Source organism: Oncorhynchus tshawytscha, linkage group LG20 (genome assembly GCF_018296145.1).
Source record: "Oncorhynchus tshawytscha isolate Ot180627B linkage group LG20, Otsh_v2.0, whole genome shotgun sequence".
NCBI classification, from domain to species: Eukaryota; Metazoa; Chordata; class Actinopteri; order Salmoniformes; family Salmonidae; genus Oncorhynchus; species Oncorhynchus tshawytscha.
The window spans coordinates 38,706,516-38,722,924 of record NC_056448.1 but is presented as its reverse complement, the minus strand read 5'-3'; the positions used below and the strand labels follow the sequence as shown (position 1 = coordinate 38,722,924).

General features: G+C 44.0%; 1 protein-coding gene across 5 annotated transcripts in view; it reads left to right on the top strand.

The window, feature by feature from the left end:
• dennd1a (DENN/MADD domain containing 1A) overlaps nt 1-16,409 on the top strand; it is a 158,624-nt gene that overhangs the window by 60,732 nt on the left and 81,483 nt on the right. For all 5 annotated transcript variants that reach the window (XM_042302629.1, XM_042302630.1, XM_042302628.1 and 2 more), the window contains exons 4-5: nt 2,437-2,486; nt 6,256-6,375. In XM_042302629.1, the coding sequence (XP_042158563.1) occupies nt 2,437-2,486; nt 6,256-6,375 (170 nt within the window). The remainder of the gene's footprint in view (nt 1-2,436; nt 2,487-6,255; nt 6,376-16,409) is intronic.

The window sequence follows — 16,409 nt, the reverse complement described above, 5'->3', positions numbered from 1 at the left end:
GAAAAAACTATCTTACAAATTACTTTATATTTTAGTCGACGAAAATGTGACGAGGTGAGAATTTCACATGAGACTATGGACAGTTATTTTCACGTGAACATTTTTATCCATGTTGTCCAATCAGAAGCATGCATGCAGAATATTTCATGGAATCCTCTCATTGGTAGAATGGACATCTTTCAGTTGCACGGTCTGATTGAGCTTTTCTCTCAGCTCTCCCACACAGCTCCCAGGAGGTCACTTCAGTCACTCGTCAATCTGATGCGAAGGCAGGACACTGGACCTCTAAATAACCTCAACTAGAAACAATGTTTACTCTCTCTCTTACTTTCATGTAGGCTGTTTATTTTTGATCAGAAACTCTATTTTCCAGTGTGAACTGTTATTCATCTGTTGCTGCTCTCGCTCTACACTTTTTTCCTATGAGAAATGTTGACTATTATGAGTACAGTAATACTTCAGGCATTTTTGTAAAGCTCAAATTATCCTGTTTTCAAGGAAACCTCTGTTATTTACCCACTAGAGGGTTATGATGGGGAGAAAATCTGAGCTGTAAATGGTTTAATCTGTAGCTAATGCTTTATAGCCTAAATGCTTATTTACGGTTGGCATTGGTTACAATCTGCTGCAATGTTGCCAGCTAAGGTATACCAGGCGATAGTAGACCTAGTTGGACAAGGCTATCTGAATGTGCACATGATGGAAGTTAGAGGTAGCCTAAATATTCATTATTTAATAGAAAAAATGCACTCAGTATTATGTGACTAAAAGGACGGTGACTAAATCTAGACAACAATTCTCCAGAGTTTTAGTTGACTGAATAACTAAAACTAAAGAAGGATGAAATGGCTAAAATGTAACTAAGACTAAAAGACATGTTAAAACTAAGACTTAAACTAAACCTAAAATAGCTGCCAAAATGAGCACTGTCAGAGAGCACCCTGGCTGGGTATGACTCTCTCCTCTGTCTACCAAAAACCCAGGCCCCAGCCTGCTCTGTTGTTGTCCGGCCTAGTTGCTAGTCTGAGCTCTCCTGGGCCCCTGTGTTACTCATTCTCTCTCTTTCTCTCCAGTTTCTTGCTTTCTTCCCATCTCTCTCTCTCTCTCCCTGCACCTCTCTCTCTCTCTCGTACCCCTCCACCTTTCTTTTCCCCTCTTTTTTCCCCTCACATCTTGCTCTATCACATAGCTCTCTCTCACTCCACCACTATTTCTCTCTCTCTCTTTTTCCTTTTTTTGCTCTGTATGCTCGCTATTCCTTCTTTCTCTTCCTCTCACATCTCTCTCCCTCCCCCTCTGTCTGTCTTTGTTAGTTACCCCTTAGTCCCAGGGCCCTAATCCAGGGGTCCCCGACTCCCCGTGTTGGAGGGACACAGCTGAGAGAGAGAGGTGGCCAGGCAAAGCCCCTGCCTGCCAGCCTTCTATCCCCTCTCCCCCTCACCTCTTGCCCCATGCTGATCTGTGATTCCCCTGGCCTCCCTAGTATCCCCCACCCACTCCCCTCTACCCGTTTCCCGCTGGTCCCCTTGGATCCTGCCGCTCGCTCCCCTTTCACTGTTGCCCATATGTTGCCCCCCCAGGGCCCTGTTAACACTGCTCAGACACACACACCCCTCCCTACCCTACCCACCTCCTCAACCAAACTCCCACCACACCACCACCGGCTTCATTTGTTGCCATTGTGTTCTTTTCTTTTTCCCACTCTTCCATTTAAAAAAAAATCCTCGCTGGTACAATTGTCTTTGATTGACCCGCTTCCCCTGTCAATGTCTCTCTCTCCTCTACTTCCTCTATCTCTCTTTCTCTCTGTCCTCTACTTCCTCTATCTCTCCTTCTCTCTGTCCTCTACTTCCTCTATCTCTCCTTCTCTCTGTCCTCTACTTTATCTCTCCTTCTCTCTGTCCTCTACTTTATCTCTCCTTCTCTCTGTCCTCTACTTCCTCTCTCTCCTTCTCTGTCCTCTATCTCTCCTTCTCTCTGTCCTCCACTCTGTCCTCTATCTCTCCTTCTCTCTGTCCTCCACTTCCTCTATCTCTCTTTCTCTCTGTCCTCTACTTCCTCTCTCTCTCCTTCTCTCTTTCCTCTACTTCCTCTATCTCTCCTTCTCTCTGTCCTCTACTTCCTCTCTCCTTCTCTCTGTCCTCTACTTCCTCTCTCTCTCCTTCTCTCTGTCCTCTACTTCCTCTCTCTGTCCTCTACTTCCTCTCTCTCTCCTTCTCTCCCTCCTTTCTTTGTCCCCCTTTACACCTTAATAGATATTTTCCTTCACCTCTTTCTCTGCCCTCTGCCCTCATCTGTCTCTGATTTCTCCAGGCCATGCACTGTTATATGGTGTGGTGCAGTTAATACTTAGATTTATAGGCTCCTTTAGATGTATAAATGTTCTCTCTCTCTCTTCTCTCTCTGTTCTCTCTCTCTCTCTCTCTCCCCCAACAGGAAACTCTTCAGACAGTCCCCAAGTTCTGCTTCCCCTTCAGTGTGGACAGGTACGTTTGTTATAACACACACACACACTCCCTCCCCTCTCATCGTTTGTAATGCCGCACAGCCGGCAGCCGTGTTCTCCGGAAGCTTTTTGGAGAGTTTAAGGTCCTAGACCCCCATAACACACACACACACACCACCCCTCTAGGGAAGTAAATGTGTCTCTTCAGAGTGTGATTTACCAAACCCAGCTGGTGGCTAGGCCCGAGCTCTCTCCTGTCCCCCACTTGGTTGAGAGGGAGCTACTTTTAACTATGTTATTATGGCCTATCAAATACTCCCCCAGTAAACTAATACTAAATTATACTATAGTTAGTTTGTATCTCAGACTGACAACACATACAGTATGAGACTTAAAGGTACACTATGCAGAAATCGCTCCACCATTTCCTGGTTGCTAAAATTCTAATAGTTTGCCTCATTTCTGTTTTATGTGCCGAAATATCAAGTCTAGTGGAGAGAATCATTGTACCATCTGAACCGCTGTGAAATATATTTTGAATAACCACAAAATATTGTATTTTCAACAGTTTGAAGCTGGTGTACAAAACCCAAAGTAAAAGATGCAAAAACAAAACTCAAGACCGGGTAGCATAGAAAAGCGCACGTAGAACTTATCTACCACTTCTTAGACTTGCTTTCAATAAGAATGACATCTATAACTAGTTGAATTTGGTTGGGTCACCCAAAATGTGACATATTGCAGCTTTAACTCCACAGCTACACACTAGCTTGTCCTATTCCTTAGCTTGACAGTTATCACACCTACAACAAGAGAGGTGGTTTGGTTACTTGGAAACTGAATGTTCTCACCTCTTACACAGTTTCCACACAATATGCTACAACCTGCATCATTAGAGAGAGAACACTACTCTGGTGCTAGTGTAGTCCCTGAGTGCTATCGCCATCTACAGGAGAGATGAGGAATCACATGCATAGTGACTGCAGTCACCCCAGTCAATATCAACAGGAGTGACACATACAGTGGAGGAGAAGGCAGGGAGGCAGCGAGTGGGAGGAAAACTGTGTATGTGTGTGTGAAGCTGTTTGACATTTCCTCCCGCGTCCGTCTCTTTCTCTTGACACTGGCTCTACTTGCTCATGTTGAGTAATCCATGGGTCAGAAGTAGCTTCACTATCATCTCCACACAAACACACGCACACACACACACACGCACACGCACACACAGCCCATTATTCCGACCTCTTGTCACACGAGAGAGAGAGAGAGAGAGAGAGGCTCCCCGCTAGGCTTCTATAGTTAGCCATGTGACACGCTGACTCAGGGCATTCTTGTCACCCCGGCTACATCCACACACCCACCCACACATCCACACACCCACCCACACATCCATATAGCCACCCACACAGCCACCCACACATCCACACAGCCACCCATACATCCACACACCCACCCACATATCCACACAGCCACCCACATATCCACACAGCCACCCACACATCCACACAGCCACCCACCCATCCACACAGCCACCCACACATCCACACAGCCACCCACCCACACACCCACCCACATACCCACACAGCCACCCACCCATCCACACACCCACATACCCACACAGCCACCCACACATCCACACACCCACATATCCACCTACCCATCCACACAGCCACCCACCCACACATCCACACAGCCATTCACTACTATAGGGTGGAGCACACAGTCAAGCTTACCGTATGCTTCCCAGTGGGAAACAGTTTGCGCATATACAGTGGCTCACAAAATGATTGACACCCTTGATAAAGATGTGTAATGATGAATGTATGAACTAAATCATTTAAATACTGAGCTATATGTATGTATATATATGTAAAACATTTGGGAAATGATATTTTTTTATACTAATACAATTGCTCAGAGAAATAGGTTTTGTAATGTGTTTTTTTTCTCAAAAAGTTAGGGGGCAAAATTTTTGACACCACTAAAGATACTTAATAAATAAAGTAGTCAAAAGTGTAGTATTTGGTCCCATATTCCTAGCACACAATGACTACATCAAATCAAGCGTGTGACTACAAACTTGGATGCGTTTGGAGTTTGTTTTGGTTGTGTTTCAGATTATTTTGTGCCCAATAAGTGATCTGGATAATCCTGAATGAATCGTGAATAATGATGAGTGAGAAAGTTACAGAGGGTCAAAGATCATACCCCCAGGACATGCTAACCTTCACCATTACTAATAACAGGGGAGGTTAGCATGTCTTGGGGGTATGATCTTTGACCCTCTAACTTTCATCATCATTCACCATGCATTCAGGATTATCCATAATCATGGTAGAATCCACATTAATATATGTGTTTACAATAAAAGTGACTCCAAAATGACATAATACATTATTTGTCATTCATTTCTATTGGGCACAAAATAATGTGAAACACAACCGAAACGAACTGCAAATGCCTCCATAAGCTTGATGTAGTCATTGCGTGCTAGAAGTTTGTGACCAAATACAACTTTTTACTAATTAATTTATAAGAGTCTTTATGGTTGTCAATCATTTTGACATCTCTACATTTCGAGATGTTTTATTTTTTTTTGTAAAATAAAATCTCTTTCTCTGAGCAGTTGTATTAGTATAAAATAATATAATTTCCCCATTTTTTTGAGCATATAATATATCTTAGTATTTTAATAATTTACTTTATACAGTCATTATTGCTTATTTTTTATTTTATTTTATTTATTTTACCTTTATTTAACTTGGCAAGTCAGTTAAGAACAAATTCTTATTTTCAATGACGGCCTAGGAACAGTGGGTTAACTGTTGTTAACTGCCTGTTCAGGGGCAGAACGACAAATTTGTACCTTGTCAGCTCGGGGATTTGAACTTGCAACCTTTCGGTAACTAGTCCAACTCTCTAACCTCTAGGCTACCCTGCCGCCCCTTATATTTATTAAGGGTGTCAATAATTTCGGACCCAACTGTATTACGACAACATTTTGTAACGTTTTTGTGTTCGGCAGGGTTTGTTTTGTCTGTTAGAACACACATTTTTGGTAGCCGAAATCAACGCTCTTCGTCAGTGATTTGTCGGTCAACGTTAGGGATTCTTCAATTAAGTGTGGCAAATGGTCTGAATACTTATTTATTCTGTTTTACATTTTTTATAAATGAGTTAAAATGTCTAAAAACCTCTTTTCGCGTTGTCATTATGGGGTATTGTGTGTAGATTGATGAGGGAAAAAAGATTAAATCAATTTTAGTCGAAGGCTGTAATGTAATAAAATGTGAAAAAAGTCAAGGGGTCTGAATACTTTCCGAATGCACTCTGTTGGTGCGTACGACGTCTCAAGGAAGACCAACAGTAATATTGCCACTTCTTTCTAGTTATTCAACGTCATTTTTAAGGACGTATGCAAGGCACAGACATTCACTTCACCTAGCCGAGTTCTGCTAGGAGCAAACCTAACCTACTATGCGGACGCCTTCAGCCAGCAACCCTCCTAAATGGACCGTTGCCCCTAGGTACTCTACCTACGATGCTAATACTGATAATGATGATAACACTAGCAATAATAACGTCACCTTTATACAGAAAGCACTTTAAAGGGCACGACTTTGTGTAAAACGAGAAGCCATGTATGAAAATGCCTCTTTCTTTCTCTCCTCCTGCTCAAATTCCTTCTCTCTCTCTACCTCCCCTTCTTTCTAGGCCAGATTACTGTTGAAAAGGACTTTTGATGTAAAAACTGCTTTATGGATAAATTTGATTGATTGGTTGCTTCCCATCCTCTCTGTGCGATGCAGTCTGTCGGTGAGCCAAGTGGGCCAGAACTTCACCTTTGTTCTGACGGACATCGAGAGCAAGCAGCGCTTTGGCTTCTGCCGCCTCTCCTCGGGGGCCCACAGCTGCTACTGCATCCTCAGGTGAGACCCCTTTGTGTGTGTGTCTGTGTGTGTTTGAGAGAGAGAGTTTCCTATATCGGCGTACCACAAGGTACAGTGTCGGCACCATTGAACTTGGATTTTTACATTTGAATCATTTAGCAAACTCTCTTATCCAGCGACTTACAGGAGCAATTCATAGAACAGAGAATTGTGTGTTCTGGGGGGGGTTATGCATCATACTGCATTATATACAGTGCCTTGCGAAAGTATTCGGCCCCCTTGAACTTTGCGACCTTTTGCCACATTTCAGGCTTCAAACATAAAGATATAAAACTGTATTTTTTTGTGAAGAATCAACAACAAGTGGGACACAATCATGAAGTGGAACGACATTTATTGGATATTTCAAACTTTTTTAACAAATCAAAAACTGAAAAATTGGGCGTGCAAAATTATTCAGCCCCTTTACTTTCAGTGCAGCAAACTCTCTCCAGAAGTTCAGTGAGGATCTCTGAATGATCCAATGTTGACCTAAATGACTAATGATGATAAATACAATCCACCTGTGTGTAATCAAGTCTCCGTATAAATGCACCTGCACTGTGATAGTCTCAGAGGTCCGTTAAAAGTGCAGAGAACATCATGAAGCACAAGGAACACACCAGGCAGGTCCGAGATACTGTTGTGAAGAAGTTTAAAGCCGGATTTGGATACAAAAAGATTTCCCAAGCTTTAAACATCCCAAGGAGCACTGTGCAAGCGATAATATTGAAATGGAAGGAGTATCAGACCACTGCAAATCTACCAAGACCTGGCCGTCCCTCTAAACTTTCAGCTCATACAAGGAGAAGACTGATCAGAGATGCAGCCAAGAGGCCCATGATCACTCTGGATGAACTGCAGAGATCTACAGCTGAGGTGGGAGACTCTGTCCATAGGACAACAATCAGTCGTATATTGCACAAATCTGGCCTTTATGGAAGAGTGGCAAGAAGAAAGCCATTTCTTAAAGATATCCATAAAAAGTGTTGTTTAAAGTTTGCCACAAGCCACCTGGGAGACACACCAAACATGTGGAAGAAGGTGCTCTGGTCAGATGAAACCAAAATTGAACTTTTTGGCAACAGTGCAAAACGTTATGTTTGGCGTAAAAGCAACACAGCTCATCACCCTGAACACACTATCCCCACTGTCAAACATGGTGGTGGCAGCATCATGGTTTGGGCCTGCTTTTCTTCAGCAGGGACAGGGAAGATGGTTAAAATTGATGGGAAGATGGATGGAGCCAAATACAGGACCATTCTGGAAGAAAACCTGATGGAGTCTGCAAAAGACCTGAGACTGGGACGGAGATTTGTCTTCCAACAAGACAATGATCCAAAACATAAAGCAAAGTCTACAATGGAATGGTTCAAAAATAAACATATCCAGGTGTTAGAATGGCCAAGTCAAAGTCCAGACCTGAATCCAATCGAGAATCTGTGGAAAGAACTGAAAACTGCTGTTCACAAATGCTCTCCATCCAACCTCACTGAGCTCGAGCTGTTTTGCAAGGAGGAATGGGAAAAAATGTCAGTCTCTCGATGTGCAAAACTGATAGAGACATACCCCAAGCGACTTACAGCTGTAATCGCAGCAAAAGGTGGCGCTACAAAGTATTAACTTAAGGGGGCTGAATAATTTTGCACGCCCAATTTTTCAGTTTTTGATTTGTTAAAAAAGTTTGAAATATCCAATAAATGTCGTTCCACTTCATGATTGTGTCCCACTTGTTGTTGATTCTTCACAAAAAAATACAGTTTTATATCTTTATGTTTGAAGCCTGAAATGTGGCAAAAGTTCGCAAAGTTCAAGGGGGCCGAATACTTTCGCAAGGCACTGTATGTTGTTTTTAAGTCAGTTGTGACTATTCTATAGTTGGATATTCTGCATCATATCAGAGAAAAAGCAAAGGGAGAGAGACAGCTAAGTGGCCTTGGCAAAAGTGGAGCTACAGGACAGGACAGGTTTGGACAGAACAGAACAGGTTATGACAGGACAGAACAGGACAGATTAGGACAGGGCATGTTAGGATGGGACATGTTAAGACAGAACAGGACAGAACATGTTAGAACAAGACAAATTAGGACAGGACAGGTTAGGACTGGTTAGGACAGGATAGGTAGGAATGGACAGAACAGGACAGGTTCAGACAGGACAGGACAAGCATTACAGAGGGTCCTATTGACTCTTAAATCTGAGTCGTGACTGTACCTTCAGCAGTGGCTTTTCACATTCTCTGTGGGCAGAAGTCAGGCCGTGTTCTCTGTTCATACACACACACTCACTCACTCTCTATCTCAAACATTCTCTTAAACGCATACTGAATGCAAGATCACCCTACATTCTACCAAGTCATCCTCTGTTGACCACCAATGGGCTCCCGAGTGGCGCAGTGGTCTAAGGCACTGCATCTTAGTGCTAGAGGTGTCACTACAGACACCCTGGTTAGAATCCAGGCTGTATCACAACCAGATGTGATTGGGAGTCCCATAGGGCAGCACACAATTGGCCCAGCGTTGGCCGGTGTAGGCCGTCATTGTAAATAAGAATTTGTTCTTAACTGACTTGCCTAGTTAAGTAAATAGCGCATGATTCGCGGACGGCCATTTGGCCTGTGTCTTGGTGGGGGGTGGTGAGCCTAGAGGGAAGTGACCCTGGGTCTTGGTGGGGGTGGTGAGCCTAGAGGGAAGTGACCCTGGGTCTTGGTGGGGGGTGGTGAGCCTAGAGGGAAGTGATCCTGGGTCTTGGTGGGGGTGGTGAGCCTAGAGGGAAGTGACCCTGGGTCTTGGTGGGGGTGGTGAGCCTGGGTCTTGGTGGGGGTGGAGGGAAGTGACCCTGGGTCTTGGTGGGGGTGGTGAGCCTAGAGGGAAGTGACCCTGGGTCTTGGTGGGGGTGGTGAGTCTAGGGGTGGTGAGGGGGAAGTGACCCTGGGTCTTGGTGGGGGTGGTGAGCCTAGAGGGAAGTGACCCTGGGTCTTGGTGGGGGTGGTGAGCCTAGAGGGAAGTGACCCTGGGTCTTGGTGGGGGTGGTGAGCCTAGAGGGAAGTGACCCTGGGTCTTGGTGGGGGTGGTGAGCCTAGAGGGAAGTGACCCTGGGTCTTGGTGGGGGTGGTGAGCCTAGAGGGAAGTGACCCTGGGTCTTGGTGGGGGGTGGTGAGCCTAGAGGGAAGTGACCCTGGGTCTTGGTGGGGGGTGGTGAGTCTTGAGGGAAGAAACAACACTTCAAGACCTGAGGATGTGGCCTGATTGTTAGTGTGTTTGCACATACTCCTGTGTGTGCTAGTTTTATCGGTGTGTGTGTTTTAGTTATTATTATAATTTTGGGGGGGCTCATCCACCACCCCCCCTCTTCGGAGGACAAAAATAAACGTTGTTTTTACATATTTTTCTTTTGTTGTTACATGTCCATTCTACACACATTTTACAGTAGTTATATAGCAACATAAAGTCATTTGATACATTTCATATACAGTCGTGGCCAAAAGTTTTGAGAATGACACAAATATTAATTTCCACAAAGTTTGCTGCTTCAGTGTCTTTAGATATTTTTGTCAGATGTTACTATGGAATACTGAAGTATAATTACAAGCATTTCATAAGTGTCAAAGGCTTTTATAGACAATTACATGAAGTTGATGCAAAGAGTCAATATTTGCAGTGTTGACCCTTCTTTTTCAAGACCTCTACAATCCACCCTGGCATGCTGTCTATTAAATTCTGGGCCACATCCACACTGATGGCAGCCCATTCTTGCATAATCAATGCTTGGGGTTTGTTAGAGTTTGTGGGTTTTTGTTTGTCCACCCACCTCTTGAGGATTGACCACAAATTCTCAATGGGATTAAGGTCTGGGGAGTTTCCTGGCCATGGACTCAAAATATTAATGTTTTGTTCCTCGAGCCACTTAGTTATCACTGTTGCCTTATGGCAAGGTGTTCCATCATGCTGGAAAACGCATTGTTCGTCACCAAACTGTTCCTGGATGGTTGGGAGAAGTTGCTCTCGGAGGATGTGTTGGTACCATTCTTTATTCATGACTGTGTTCTTAGGCAAAATTGTGAGTGAGCCCACTCCCTTGGCTGAGAAGCAACCCCACACATGAATGTTCTCAGGATGCTTTACTGTTGGCATGACACAGGACTGATGGTAGCCCTCACATTGTCTTCTCCGGACAAGCTTTTTCGGATGCCCCAAACAATCGGAAAGGGGATTCATCAGAGAAAATGACTTTACCCCAGTCCTCAGCAGTTCAATCCCTTTACCGTTTGCAGAATATCAGTCTGTCCCTGATGTTTTTCCTGGAGAGAAGTGGCTTCTTTGCTGTCCTTGACACCAGGTCATCCTCCAAAAGTCTTCGCCTCACTGTGCGTGCAGATGCACTCACACCTGCCTGCTGCCATTCCTGAGCAAGCTCTGTACTGGTGGTGCCCCGATCCCGCAGCTGAATCAACTTTAGGAGACGGTTCTTGGCGCTTGCTGGGCTTTCTTGGGCGGCCTGAAGCCTTCTTCACAACAATTGAACCGCTCTCCTTGAAGGTCTTGATGATTCGATAAATGGTTGATTTAGGTGCAGTCTTACTGGCAGCAATATCCTTGCCTGTGAAGCCCTTTTTGTGCAAAGCAATGATGACGGCACGTGATTCCTTCCAGGTAACCATGGTTGACAGAGGAAGAACAATAATTCCAATGCACCACCCTCCTTTTGAAGCTTCCAGTCTGTTATTCTAACTCAATCAGCATGACAGTGATCTCCAGCCTTGTCTTCGTCAACACTCACACCTGTGTTAACGAGAGAATGGCCGGGCTGAAATGCAGTGGAAATGTTTTTTGGGGATTCAGTTCATTTGCATGGCAAAGAGGAACTTTGCAATTAATTGCAATTCATCTGATCACTAAAATCCTGGAGTATATGCAAATTGCCATCATACAAACTGAGGCAGCAGACTTTGAGAAAATTAATTTTTGCGTCATTCTCAAAACTTATGGCCATGACTGTACATTACATCTAGATGGATAGTACTGATACATTATTTGGTCATAACTATTATAGAACATGAGCTTTGTGTGTGTGTGACCTGAGAATAGGGCCTGATTTTGTGTGTGCGTGCGTGCGTGCGTGTGTGCGTGTTTGCACATGCCCCTGTGTGTGTTAGAAAGAGTAAGGGAGTGTGTATTTATGTGTATCTAGTTTTATCTGTGTGGGTGGGTTTATGCACGCATGTCACTCTGATGGAGCAGCAGCTGTAGTATCTCCACCGGTTAGAGAGCCAAGCCACCACCGCTTTGGGTAAAGGCCGGAAAACGTTCCCGGATATCCCATCACTCGGGTGCTTTGAAATCCGACCACTCCAATCTTAATGTTTTGTCTCTGACTAGTAATTCCTTTGTGGTCCAGAGGCCACCCCTTCCCCTCTCTACTGATTTCTGTCTCTGTGTATGCTGGAAGAAGTACCTGGATCAGTAAGGGGTATATGTGTTGTTCAAAAACTAGGGACTATTTTGACTCCATTATTCATATTTTTGAAGGTGGATAAAATATGAATGTTGACAAAAAATAATTACAGTAATGTGAGAATCCGTTCAGTCTCAGAGCTATTTCTCTCTTTCTTTTTCACTTGATTGATATCTGCAGTTCTATTTTTATCTTTCTCTGTCTCACCCCCCCTCTCTCCCTCTCTGTCTCTCCCTCTCTGTCTCTCTCTCTCTGTTTCTGTCTCTCTCTCTCTCTCTCTTCCTCCTGTCAATGTCCACAGCTAATCTAACCAGTCTCAAACGCAGGATGCACATACAGTAGTCAGACTAGAGGCATGTACACAGAACAAAAATACAAACGCAACATGCAACAATTTCAAAGATTTTACTGAGTTACAGTTCATATAAGAACATCACTCAATTGAAATAATTTCTTTCGGCCCTAATCTATGGATTTGACATGACTGGGAATACAGATATGCATCTGTTGGTCACAGATACCTTAAATAAATGGTAGGGGCATGGATCAGAAAACCAGCCAGTATCTCGTCTGACCACCACTTGCTTCATGCTGCGCGACATATCTACTTCGCATAGAGTTGATCAGGCTGTTGATTGTGGCTTGTGGAATGTTGTCCCGCTCCTTTTTTAATGAAGTTGCCGGATATTGTCGAGAACTGGAACACCCTGTCGTACACATCGATTCAGAGCATCCCAAACATGCTCAATGGGTAACATGTCTGGTGAGTATGCAGGCCATGGAAGAAGAAGTACATTTTCAGCTTCCAGGAATTGTGTACAGATCCTTGTGACATAGGGCCGTGCATTATCACGCTGATACATGAGGTGATGGCGGCGGTAGAATGGCACGACAATGGGCCTTAGGATTTTGTCACGGTATCTCTGTGCATTTAAATTGCCATCAATAAAATTAAATTGGGTTCATTGTCCGTAGCTGATGCCTGCCCATACCATAACCCCACCGCCACCATGGGGCACTCTGTTCACAACTTTGACATCAGCAAACCGCTCGCCCACACGACGCCATACACGTGGTCTGTGGTTGTGATGCCGGTTGGACGTACTGCCAAATTCTCTAAATGACGTTTGGTAGAGAAATTAACATTAAATTCTCTGGCAACCGCTCTGGTGGACATTCCTGCGGTCAGCATGCCAATTGCACGCTCCCTTCAAAACTTGAGACATCTGTGACATTGTGTTCTGTGACAAAACTGCACATTTTAGTGGCCTTTTATTGTCCCCAGCACAAGGTGCACCTGTGTAATGATCATGCTGTTTAATCAACTTCTTGATATGACACACCTGTCAGGTGGATGGATTATCTTGGCAAAGTAGAAATGCTCACTTACAGGGATTTAAACAAATTAGTGCACAACATTTTAGAGAAATAAGCATTTTGTGCATATGGAACATTTCTCTGATCTTTTATTTCAGCTCATGAATCATGGGATTAACACTTTACGTGCGTTTATATTTTTGTTCAGTGTATTTAGAGAGTAGGGAAATTTAGGTTTCTGCTTTATGATGTATTTACATGACACTTCAACATTCTATGGCAGCCATGTTAGCTCCCCATTAACATGACATGAGGAATATTCTAACAATGCTATGTAACTGAATGTCTGGAATTAGAACAATATTCAACATTCTAAAAGTTGGTCCAATATATGGCTTTTTATACTTTGGAACCGGAACCCCCATCAGAAGCTAGCCAGCTAACTAGCTAGTAGTCAGTTAGCCACTGCTAACCGGTCTTCACTGTTAACTCGGACAACAACAAGCCTTCGCTCCGTCAATACCTGCCAGTCTGCACAGCGCCATATCAACCCAGAGCATATTGGACTGCTTTTTCTCTACCACATCTCTGGATTCCTACCGCAAGCTCTGAACCTTTACACCGGATTATCGCAGCTAGCTAGCTGCAATCTGAGTCGCTACTCCTAGCTAACGTCTCTGTCCCGAAGCAAGCACCAGTTAGGGTTGAGCTAGCCTCGAGCTAAGCCCATCTCCCGGCTAGCCAAAGAGGTCCACCAGACAGTTCTTGGGCTACAATACCTCTTTTGCCAATTGGCCTGGACCCTTTACTGCCGACAGGTAGCCCCGCCAATCCATCACGACTGGTCTGCCGACATAATCGACCGGGGTGGTTTCAACAGGCTCTTCCGTTGCGACGTCGCCGAAGGCCCATCTGCTAGCCCCGGCCCGCTAGCTGTCTGAATCGCCGTGTCTCCAGCTCGCTTACCGTAGTAGCGACTACTGAATCGGCTCCCTGACTCATCTATTGCTACTCACTGGACCCTATGATCACTCGGCTACACATGCCTCTCCCTAATGTCAATATGCCTTGTCTATTGCTGTTTTGGTTAGTGATTATTGTCTTATTTCACTGTAGAGCCTCCAGCCCTGCCCAATATGCCTTAGATAGCCCTTTTGTTCCACCCCCCACACATGCGGTGACTTCACCTGGCTTAACTGGTGCCTCTAGAGACAAAACCTCTCTCATTATCACTCAATGCCTAGGTTTACCTCCTCTGTACTCACATCCTACCATACCCTTATCTGTACATTATGCCTTGAATCTATTGTTCCACGCCCAGAAATCTGCTCCTTTTACTCTCTGTTCCGAACGCACTAGACAACCAATTGTTATAGCCTTTAGCCGTACCCTTATCCTACTCCATCTCTGTTCCTCTGGTGATGTAAAGGTTAACCCAGGCCCTGCAGCCCCCAACACCACTTCCATTCACCAGGTGCTCTCATTTTTTGACTTCTGTAACCGTAAAAGCCTTGTTTTCATGCATGTTAACATCAGAAGCCTCCTCCCTAAGTTTGTTTTATTCACTGCTTTAGCACACTCCACCAACCTGGATGTCCTAGCCGTGTCTGAATCCTGGCTTAGGAAGGCCACTTCATCGACCTGGTCAAGACTTTCAACTCTGTCAATCACTATATTCTTATCGGCAAACTCAATAGCCTTGGTTTCTCAAATGACTGTATCGCCTGATTCACCAACTACTTCTCAGAAAGAGTTCAGTTTGTCAAATCGGGGTGGGCTGTTGTCCGGTCCTCTAAGGGTGCCACAGGGTTCAATTCTCGGGCCAGCTCTTTTCTCTGTATATATCAATGATGTCGCTCTTGCTGCTGGTGATTCTCTGATCCACCTCTACGCAGACGACACCATTCTGTATACATCTGGCCCATCTTTGGACGCTGTGTTAACAAACATCCAAACGGGCTTCAATGCAATTAAACACTCCTTCCGTGGCCTCCAACTGCTTTTAAATTAGAGGTCAACCGATTAATCAGCATTATCAACTGATTAATTCGAGCCGATTTCAAGTTTTCATAACAATCGGTAATCGGCACTTTTGGATTACATTGCACTCCACAAGGAGACTGCATGGCAGGTTGACCACCTGATATGCGAGTGCAGCAAGGAGCCAAGGTAAGTTGCTAGCTAGCATTAAACTTATCTTATAAAAACAATCAGTCTTAACATAATCACTAGTTAACTACACATGGTTGATGATATTACTAGTTTAACTAGCTTGTCCTGCGTTGCAAATAATCAATGCTGTGCCTGTTAATTTATCATCGAATCACAGCCTACTTCGCCAAACAGGTGATGATTTAACAAGCGCATTCGTGAAAAAATCACTGTCGTTGCACCAATGTACCTAACCATAAACATCAATGCCTTTATTAAAATCAATACACAAGTAGATTTTTTAAAACCTGCATATTTAGTTAAAATAAATTAATGTTAGCAGGCAATATTAACTAGGGAAATTGTGTCACTTCTCTTGCACTCTGTGCAAGCACAGTCAGGGTATATGCAGAGGTTTGGGCCTCCTGGCTCGTTGCGAACTGTGTGAAGACCATTTCTTCCTATCAAAGACCGTAATTAATTTGCCAGAATTTTACATAATTATGACATAACATTGAAGGTTGTGCAATGTAACAGCAATATTTAGACTTATGGATGCCACCCATTCGATAAAATATGGAACGGTTCCGTATTTCACTGAAAGAATAAACGTTTTGTTTTCAAAATGATTTGGATTTGACCATATTAATTTGTATTTTTTTTTATTTTACCTTTATTTAACTAGGCAAGTCAATTAAGAACAAATTCTTATTTCAATGACGGCCTAGGAACAGTGGGTTAACTGCCTTGTTCAGGGGCAGAACAGCAGATTTTACCTTGTCGGCTTGGGGATTCAATCTTGCAACCTTTCGGTTATTAGTCCAACGCTCTAACCACTAGGCTACCTGCCGCCCCGACCAAAGGCTTGTGTTTCTGTGTGTTTATTATATTAGAATTAAGTCTATGATTTGATATTTGACAGAGCAGTCTGACTGAGCGGTGGTAGTCAGCAGCAGGCTTGTAAGCATTCATTCAAACAGCACTTTCCTGCGTTTGCCAGCAGCTCTTCGCTGTGCTTCAAGCATTGCGCTGTTTATGACTTCAAGCCTATCAACTCCCGAGATTAGGCTGGCAATAATACTATAGTGCCTATAAGAAGTCAATGGTATATG